The 10,987-nt window shown below is 37.1% G+C and overlaps 1 protein-coding gene across 1 annotated transcript; it reads right to left on the bottom strand.

The window, feature by feature from the left end:
* Positions 1-2,722: 2,722 nt before the first annotated feature.
* LOC311082052 (sterile alpha motif domain-containing protein 3-like) lies at positions 2,723-9,979 on the bottom strand (the record flags this gene model as incomplete). The annotated part of the gene is made up of 4 exons (XM_084112796.1): positions 2,723-3,126; positions 3,743-3,832; positions 9,144-9,302; positions 9,443-9,979. The coding sequence occupies 4 exons, from the start codon at positions 9,977-9,979 to the stop codon at positions 2,812-2,814; spliced, it is 1,101 nt and encodes a 366-aa protein (XP_083968922.1). The 3' UTR covers positions 2,723-2,811.
* Positions 9,980-10,987: the final 1,008 nt, after the last annotated feature.

Raw genomic sequence — 10,987 nt, 5'->3', positions numbered from 1 at the left:
TCACACAATTCTGACTATATATCTTGCAGTTCTGACTTAATAAGCAATTGCGACTTTATTTCACACAATTCTGAATTTATAACACACAATTGCGAATTTATAACACACAATTGCGACTTTATATCACACAATTCTGACTATATATCTTGCAGTTCTGACTTTATAAGCAATTGCGACTTTATTTCACACAATTCTGAATTGATAACACACAATTGCGACTTTATATCACACAATTCTGACTATATATCTTGCAGTTCTGACTTTATAAGCAATTGCGACTTTATTTCACACAATTCTGAATTTAACACACAATTGCGACTTTATTTCACACAATTCTGAATTTATAACACACAATTGCGACTTTATTTCACACAATTCTGACTATATATCTTGCAGTTCTGACTTTATAAGCAATTGCGACTTTATTTCACACAATTCTGAATTTATAACACACAATTGCGAATTTATAACACACAATTGCGACTTTATATCACACAATTCTGACTATATATCTTGCAGTTCTGACTTTATAAGCAATTGCGACTTTATTTCACACAATTCTGAATTTATAACACACAATTGCGACTTTATATCACACAATTCTGACTATATATCTTGCAGTTCTGACTTAAGCAATTGCGACTTTATTTCACACAATTCTGACTATATATCTTGCAGTTCTGACTTAAGCAATTGCGACTTTATTTCACACAATTCTGACTACACTGTAAAAAAAAATTTGTTCACTCAACTTAAATTTTCTAGTTATTTTTTTGCTTTGACTCAGTTAAGTTTAGTTGACTTGATATGTTAAGTTCATTAAACTTAAAAAAGTTTAGTTGACACAGTTAAATAGTTGAGCCAACTACTTATTTCAAGTCATCTGGACTTGTAAAGATTAGTTGAAATATCATAACTTACATTTTCAAGTTACCTGGACTTGTAAAGATTAGTTGAAATATGATAACTTGCATTTTCAAGTTACCTGGACTTGTAAATATTAGTTGAAATATACAATAACTTACATTTTCAAGTTACCTGGACTTGTAAAGAATAGTTAAAATACAATAACTTACATTTTCAAGTTACCTGGACTTGTAAAGAATAGTTGAAATATGATAACTTACATTTTCAAGTTACCGGGACTAGTAAATATTAGTTGAAATATACAATAACTTACATTTTCAAGTTACCTGGACTTGTAAAGAATAGTTAAAATACAATAACTTACATTTTCAAGTTACCTGGACTTGTAAAGAATAGTTGAAATAGGATAACTTACATTTTCAAGTTACCCGGACTTGTTAATATTAGTTGAAATATAACACATTTTTGTTCTGTATATTTCATTTAATTATTTTTTTTCCTCAACTTGGAATAGCACATTCAACCAAATAATAACTGTAACAGATTTTTTTCATACAAACAATTTTATTTTCCTTTACAATTCAAAAAATGTTAAGGGCAAACAGTTAACATATTCAATGGGGTTACCATGAATTTTTTCTTTGTATAGCAACTTTTTAACTGTAAAATACAGCAAACACTTCTCTTAGTATAATGCAAAAAAAATCACAAACTCAAAACTACATTGTATAGTAATTACAGAAAAATAATTTCATTTCAATTGATCCCCCTCATGCCATCAAATACCCGTTAGCCTTTGTTGGAAGACGAATCAAGATATGTTTTAATGAAATCTGTGAGCTTTGTGTCCCTCTTTTGACAGCCTACGCAACTAGTACTTTCAAGGTCCAGATAGGGCATCCTTAAAGTAATCCAAGTGATTTCAGTGGTTTAAGCTCAGTTTTATGAATCATTGCTAGTGTCTCATACCATTATATATATATAAATATAAATATAAACCACTGTAGTCACTTGGATTACTTTAAAAGGATAGTTCACTTTGAAATAAAATTGTGGTATCTTTTAGCTTACCTCAAGTGCATCCAAGATGTAGGTGTCTTTGTTTCCGCAGTATTTTCAATTTTGATATTTTTAGGTCAAACGTTTTTGTCTGTCAGTCATATAATGCAGGTATGTAGTAACTGTCTCAAAGAAATTGCACAGAGAACTCTAAATTAAACAATTCCCCATCGTAAGTACACACTGATGGCCTAAGACACAAAACGAGCGGTTTGTGTGAGAAAACAGTATTTATATCGTTTTAACCTCTTGCTTTCTTGTGTATATTCATTTTGAATGAATCTTTAATATGACCCGGGACAACCCGTCAAGTTGTGATCCGTTCATTCTGTTCATTTCAAGAGGTAAAAACGATATAAATACTGTTCGTTTTCTCACACAAACCGCTCGTTTTGTGTCTTAGGCCATCAATGTGTACTTACGATGGGGAATTGTTTAATTTAGAGTTCTCTGTGCAATTTCTTTGAGACAGTTACTACATACCTGCATTATATGACTGACAGACAAAAACGTTTGACCTAAAAATATCAAAATTGAAACTACTGCGGAAACAAAGACACCTACATCTTGGATGCACTTGAGGTAAGCTAAAACATACCAAAATTTTATTACAAAGTGAACTAACGCTTTAAGAATGTCTTTCTGGACCTTGAAAGTGCTAGTTACGTAGGCTGTCAAAGGAGGGACACAAAGCTCACAGATTTCATTAAAACTAACTTGATGTGTTCAAAAGACAAACAAACCTAAACTTAGACTTTTCACATTAATAATACCCATTACATTTTAAAATAACTTTAAAACATGAAATCTTGTTGAAAATAGTTCAGTATGTCAGGCCATCAATCCATAGAACATAGAAAAGAAAAACAAACACAGGCCTTACCTCTAACTTAACAAAGTATTTTTAAGAGAGTGCACTTTTGCACTGCACGCCTCCGCTCCAATGTTCATCAGCAGCCGCTGAATTACCTCAAAAGTGTATTTGAGGTTTTTTGGGTAGTTTATGTTTAGTGCATAAAGCAACCCCATCATGTTTGCATACGCATTCGGTATGTTACCTAGTCCTCGCAAAACAACTGCTTCCTCTAGGACCAGGGCCACATCATTAGAATCACATGGAATGGGGTCTGCCACGTTGTCCACTACTGTGATAATTCCTAGAGTCATGCCCCTGATCATTTCCTCTTCGGAATCGGTTTGCTGTATTAAAAGATGACAAATTTCAAAATTTGCTTTCCCACATTTAACAACTTTAAATGAACTTTATTTGGATAGTAATTGTTTTTCAATGATAGTGTTTGTTTAAAGATGTCCCCAAGGGAAACAATTACAGTCCAAAAAGTGCTATTGCTGATATGTCCTATACCATATAGCCTCTGCTATATTTATTCTTATAAATAGTCCATCCACATAGTTAGAAATAATACATTAAAGGGATGGTTCACTTTAAAATTGAAATTCTGTCACCATATACTCGCCCGCAAGTTGTTTCAAACCTTTATGAATTTCTTTCTTCTGCTGAACACAAGTAAGAAGATATTTTGAAGAATTAATTAACCGAACAGTTAACTGGTCCCATTGATTTCCATAGTATATATTTTTTCTTACTATGGAAGTTAATGAGACCAGTTAACAGTTTGGTTACTGACATTTCAAAATGCCTTTCCTTTGTGTTCAGCAGAAGAAAGAAATTCATAAAGTTTTGAAACAACTTGAGGGTGAGTATATGGTGACAGAATTTCAATTTTAAAGTGAACCATCCCTTTAACTTCAACTACTCAACTGCCTCCAATGTGCCTCCTTACTTTCCACATACCTCACAGATCTTTATGAATTGCGATGGATTCTCATGCATGAACCACGGCAGCCCCTGCAGTACTGCAACTCTCTTTTGTTGATTTGATGCCTTCCCCCAAAGAAAAGAAAAAAAGTTTAATGATGCTGTTATTAAAGAAGTTTATTTACTGGCCTGTTGCATTGAAGCGGTTTAGCTTTTTACTTAAGTATTATGGCGCTTTTCCACTGCATGGAATGGCTCGGTACGGTTCAGCTCGCTTTGCTTTTACACTGCATATTACGACTCGACTCGGTATGGTTCGCTTTAGCTCGGTTGCTTTTCCACTGCAGTTAGTACCGCTTCAAAGAGGGCACGCCTCTGCTGTGACATCATCATAAATGCGCAACATTTCAAATGCACAACACAGAAGACTGATTTAAATGAGGCGGATGGCAGCAAAACAATATAGTGCTAAATCAAGCAAGTAGTTTAAAACAGTAGCTATAGCGGTGGCTGTTACTGGCTATTTAAATCTAGCCAGTTGGTGTCTTGTGTCAGTGACGATTCTGTCTGACCAACCAGTAATCTGCACTGTGTTCACATCACATTTTAATACCGGTACAGTATGCTTGGAACCTCAACAGACCAGGTACCATTTAAAGCGAGCCAAAGCGAGCCGTACCGTACCACGCAGTGGAAAAGTGCCAAAGCATGTCGTACCAAACCGAGCCGTACCGTACTATGCAGTGGAAAAGCACGATTAGTTCATTTCTATCATCTTCGGACCACAAATTAAGATTTGTTTTATAAAATCTAAGACCTTTCTGACCCTGTATAGACAGCAAGGGAACTACTCATGTATGTTCAAGGCCCAGAAAGGTATAAAAGACATTAATGGCGCTTTTCAACTCCACAGAACCAGCTCGTATTGGCCCGCCTTGGCCCATCTTGGCCCGCCTTTGTTTGGTTTTCCACTGCGTAAAAGTTGTACCTGTACCAGCTTCCCGGTACTTTTTTTTGTACTACCTCCGGCGAGGTTCTAAGCGGGCTGAGGCGATACTAAAACGTGACGTGCTAACACAGCAGATGGCTGATTGGTCAGAGTCAGAGAGAATCGTCACTGTTCACTGCGTCATCATTGCACGCGCCAGACGGAGTAACGGAGTGAATGACCCATGGAATAACCCCGTCATTTTTAAATAGTTTACTTCTTTTTGTGAGAAACAGCCACATCTCGAGGATCAAAAACAGCATATACACTCGATTTCCTCCATTGTCCTGTGTGTGTGTGGGTAGCGGGTGTGTGTCGCGTCGTTATGACGACCGGGTACTATTTTTGGAGGTACTTTCTCAGTGGAAAACGGAGCACAAAGCGGGCGAAGTCGTGTCGAGGCGAGTAAAGTCGAGTAGAGCTGGTACTAGGGATGCGCCGATCCGATATTCAGTATCGGTATCGGCTCCGATACTGCCATTTTGGCCGGATCGGGTATCGATCAGACGAAGCCGATCCAAATCCGATATTGTGCGTATTACTATTCTGTCATTGTTAAGCCCCACAAAAGGCACAAATGTATTATAAAGCACTATAAAGTTTTCGTGCACTATATTATAAGTGTTCAGAAGCCATTTAATAGTCTAATATGAGGTAGAAATTAATATTTAAGTCGTTAAATTCAAGTTCACGTAAACTCTTTCCTCCGCTGCAGCTGTCAATCATTCTCCAGCATTCAAACAGCGCGTTCGGTTACGTCAGTCTACGCGATGAAACTCTCAACAAGATGATTCAATGTTAATATTATTGTACTTGATCTGTAGATAAAGTTCTATGGTTTCGCATAAAATGACTTTATCTTGCTGGTCTGTATTGTTGTACCTTAATCATGTTACTTTCTACCGGGTGTCTGTTGGATCTCAATGGAGTAGAGCGCTGTGACTGTTCTTCACGCGCACAGTAACTGAAATTTAAAACTGTTAAAAGAAAAGGCTGAATAAACTATTGCAAAGATAGATACTGTATAATACACTACGAATCAATATGTATTTCCTCAGGGCTTTGAACTGTGTTTAATGTGGACTCGACGCGCTGCGGCTCGCGTTGCTTCGAGCGCATCATTCTGCACACGGGTTGTGCATAAGCGCTTTGTGCCGCACTGTATTGGAGCCTTTCGTATTATAATACTTTTGCGCAATGAAAGATTATTAATAGACTTTCTTGTTCTGCCCTATCTTTCATATGTTGCTGCGCTATAAAAAAAAAAATTCTTAATTTTATAGTAGGCTAGCCTACATTTTTAAAATCCTTTTGATCTTGTTTTTCATGAATGTATTTTACAACAATACAAATTGCAATGTCTAAAGTTTTACCAGATTTATTACTACACTTGTGATTTTTCTAGAATAAATTTTACTGATGAATTATCCACTAATCTAGTTTATAATAGCATGTTTGTCATAGATTATGATCATACATTTTTTTTATTTATAACTAAGTTGTCTAGTCTGTATTAAGTAGATTGTGTTTAACACAAAATAGTGATTATCAGTTCAACACACAGAGTTACAGAAATTCTACTTGATTTAAAAAAAAACTGCACTGGTATCGGATCGGTATTGGTATCGGTCGATACTCAGAATTTTTGGTATCGGATCGGATCGGTTCTGAAAAAACTGGTATCGGAGCATCCCTAGCTGGTACTGTGTAGTGGAAAAGCGCCATAAGTAAGTTAGTCCATGTGACACTAGTGGTTCAAGCGTAATGTTGTGAAGATCTGAACACTTCTAAAAATCTAAACATTTTATTCAAGAATTTCTGCTCTTCCATGCCAGTCCTTGACATGTGGTCACGAGAGTGCCACAACACATGCATGTGCATTCCTCTTGTAACAAGGTGCAGCATATCGGAGACCTACATCAGCAGCATCACATGCACGTGTTGTGGTACTTTTGTGAATGTTGAAAAGAGAAGAAATTGTTATACAAAGACATTATTTTTATTTTATTTGCCCACAAAAAGTATTCTCGTAGTTTCATTAAGTGAAGGTTGAACCACTGATGCCAGACAGACTATTTTATATATGTCCTTACTACTTTTCTGGCATTGAACGTGGTTAAAAAGGTTGTGGATTTCATCACAAACATCTTAAAGGATTAGTTCACCTCAAAATGAAAATTTCCTAATTATTTACTCACTTCAATGCCATCCAAGATATACAGACCCTTTCCAAAAAATTTGAATATCATGGAAAAGTTAATTTATTTCAGGAATTCAACTTAATATGAATTTCAATTTAAGTTGAATTCCTGAAATTAAAGGAGAACTCCGGTCAATTTTAACATTGAGCTCATTTTTTTGTACATTTGGAGTGCTGTCAATACAGAGAACAACGACAAAAATCGGTGTTGCCTACACCGTGTTATTCTATTTTTAAAATTTGCACCCTGTTGACTTCAATGGGGCAAGTATTAAACCTGCTTTTAGCCTCTTAACATCCTTGATGTGTCATTACAAGTGCACAGAAAATGTGATTCCTTCAGAGTGAACTAGGTGAATCTGACTGCAGTAGATGTGAAAGATATGTATGTTTACATCCTGTTTTCGGTTGAAGTCCAAAGTAGTCGATTGCCGAGTTCACGCGCGTGATCATAGGTAACTAAACCTATGCGCGTGAACTCGGCAATCGACTACTTTGGACTTCAACCGAAAACAGGATGTAAACACAGGTATTTGCGCTGGCTTAAATAACATCATTTTTATACATATCTTTCACATCTACTGCAGTCAGATTCACCTAGTTCACTCTGAAGGAATCACTCACATTTTCTGTGCACTTGTAATGACACATCAAGGATGTTAAGAGGCTAAAAGCAGGTTTAATACTTGCCCCATTGAAGTCAACAGGGTGCAAATTTTAAAAATAGAATAACTCGGTGTAGGCAACACCGATTTTTGTCGTTGTTCTCTGTATTGACAGCACTCCAAATGTACAAAAAAATGAGCTCAATGTTAAAATTGACCGGAGTTCTCCTTTAACTTTTCCATGATTTTCACATTTTTTGGAAAGGTTCTGTATATGTCTTTTGTTCCTCAGTGGAAGAGAAATGACGTTTTCTGAGTAACCATTTCTGGATTTTTCTTAGAAAAATAAATATCAATTGACCGCTCAATATCACTGCCGGAAATACCCAAAGATGGAAGCGCCATCTTTGGGTATTTCTGCTGGCGATATCAAGCGCGACCTTCCGACGTGATATTGTTTCCGGCTCAATCCAAACAATTGTGGTTAAAAAAGTGACCGATCGTTTTGCTAGATAAGACTCTTATCCTCAGATGGGATCCTGCACGGCCCGTTGAAGCACTTCAAAGACCTTTGAAACTGCATTGATTTGGACTTCAAAACGTTGGTTACAATTGAAGTCCATTTTTCAAAGAAAAATCCAGAAATGTTTTCCTCAAAAATTTGTATTTCTCTTCCACTGAGGAAAGAAAGACACAGATATCTTGGATGACATTGGGGTAAGTAAATTGCATATTCATAGATCTGTACAATAAATGAAGCAAGGGTATAAAAAGTTACAATCAAGCTAAAATATTAAAGCTGCAGTCGGCAAGTCTGGCAGATTGGATGGACTTAGCCAAAATTTTGAATGTTTACAACTCTCATGCCCCTCCCCCACTACCAACGAGCACCCGCCCATCGTCAGTGCGTGTGTACCTGATTTTCTGTGAACGCGTCATCTCTTCAGCATCGATCAACACCATGGACTCGGAGGTAGGCTGCCCTGGCTAATCTATCCATAGATAGCAATAACCGAGGAATTGGAAGCTTGTTAGTAGATTTTCTCTCCGCCATCACGCTTCATACAATCTGCAGGCGAACTTCAGGCGTGTTGTGATATTGTAACGTGTGCGTCAGCGCGAGGGAGAGGGGATCTGTGGCGTGTGTGTGCATGACCTGATTGACAGTCAGATCTCACACCCCCCTGCGCTGATTGGACCTGATGAAGCGGGAGCGGTGGATTTTTGCAAAACAAATAACATGCTCCAGGTGGAGTTAGAAGCTCGGGTTTTTTTCTAAAACCACCTTATTTATGTTGTTCTGTCGGATTATAGTGTCGATTTCACTGAATATGATAAAAAAAAATGTTGCCGACGGCAGCTTTAAGGTCTGAAAAAATTGATTTCACAAGGGAAAAAAACTTGAATATGTCATTTTGATTATCAAAGATAAAACAGTTTTCAGGGATAAAATTATTGACTAGAAGGTTGAGGAGGAGTAATTTTAAATAATTTTAAATACTTCTGCATTTACAAATGGCATTTAACCTTTGTCTTCATTATTTTGCAGCACTAATAAAAGCTATGCAGGACAAGAAATATTGGATGAAAGGAAATGCTCATAATGTTAATGAGAAAAAGGACAGTAGAAATATTTGTACTTACATTTTTATCTAGCCTGTCCATTATGGTCCGAATTTCCGGAATCCCAGCACAGCGCTTTGAACGGTACAGGCACAGCAGTTTTGGTAGATTTTGGTCAAGACCGTCAAAAAAGGACTTACTCAGGTCCAGCGACATAAGTCTGTTGAATTCGGCACTGATCTGAAGTAATAACATTAAATGACACAAACAAAACAGCAACATGTTAAACAACACTGCAAAAAATATGTAAATATCCATCAAAACATCTTGTTCAGCACTAAGCAGCCCCACGCTTTACGCTTTTGTGAAAGACACATTACCTGTCTTTCACAAAACATAGCCGGCCATCTCTTTATCATTTCAGATACTGGAGGTTCATTTTCAACTATCTCCTGTCTCCGGAGAGAATATGTGCTGCTCATGGCTGTATTCACAAAACTCATGTCTGGACTCCTCTTTTTCATCTCCTGGCACATCAGTTCCCTATCGTGTTCCAGTGTTTTCTGGTCTTTTCCTGAAGGGTAATCTGGGAGAAAGTTTGTCTCAGACCTTTTTGGCTTCTTCACTTTGTTTCGCAGTCCTTGGAGTCCTCCCTCTAGACTTCTCTTTGCACTATTCACTTTGAGTTCTTTACAACCTGCATCTCTTAGTTTTGACCTGTAGTTTCCCATCTTCCATGTCAAACTTAATTTCCAACCGTACCACCCAGCTGCAGATCCCCTTTCTTTCAAACAAGGGTGTTTCTCAACGAGTGCAACAGCCACACTTTTGAGTTCCTCTTTGTCTGGGTAAGCTTTGTAAGCAAACACTGCTTCAGCAAGTTTATCCAGTATTTCTGTCTGCATGTCTCGAGACATTGTCAGAAGAGTTCCATCTGTACTGTAAGCCTCGTTACCATGCTTTAGTCTCAGTTCAACATCATATGAGAAGTTGGGGATAGTAAAGACAGCCGGCCATGGATGTAAACGACTCTGTTTTATCTCTGAGACACAGCTGCTGATTTGAGTCGATGTTGATGGAGATTGTGATACAGGCAATACTGCAATATCCAATACAGGCAATACTGCAATATCCAAACTTGAGTCTGAAAATGTATCAGAGGAGCTGAACAGGATTTTCAGTGTTGCCTTGTCCTTGGGCAGATCAGTCACAGAAGTAAGGTTGCAAAAATCATTAAAATCATTATCCTCATACTGAAGATCAAAACTGTCTCTTAGCAGCAGTTTGCTTCTCAACAGCTCTTTGAGATCATGGACTGTGTCAGGGACAGTGTCGAGTGTAACTTTTCGAACGTCCCGTTCAGAAATGATCACTCGAAGAAGCATTTTGAAGTTGGAGTGGAACCTTTATGACCTGCAGAGAAGAAATTTGGAGAAAGGCATGGTGTTAATAAAGAAGTATTTAGTAGAAGTGCTAACAAGAATAAACAGGTATTTTGACTCAAAATGATTAGTTTGGTAGATCAGTGAAGCAACTGTGGCAAAAAGGTAGTCTGGAGCCCTGATAACAAATTTACCCTGATTCTTATTAAAACTAAAGAAGATATTCAGTCCAGAGCAGTGAATGATTTTCTTTGTCTTTTGTTGTTTTATTAACATTTAAAGGGTTAGTTCACCCCAAAATAAAAAATTGTCATTATTTACTTACCCACATTCCAAACTTGTAAGACCTTCGTTTATTTTCAGAAGACAAATTAATTTGTCCTTACTACCATTCTGGAGTGGACCCCGAACATTTTAGTACTGTTACGGTCTATGAAGAGTCAGAAAGCTCTCGATTTCATCAAAAATATCCTAATTTGTTTCCTGAAGATGAACGAAGGTCTTTCGGGTTTGAAAAGACATGAGGGTGAGTATAGCCTAGTT

Source organism: Abramis brama, assembly GCF_963993115.1.
Source record: "Abramis brama genome assembly, chromosome: 4".
Classification (NCBI taxonomy): domain Eukaryota; kingdom Metazoa; phylum Chordata; class Actinopteri; order Cypriniformes; family Leuciscidae; genus Abramis; species Abramis brama.
This window is presented reverse-complemented; position numbering and strand designations above follow the sequence as displayed.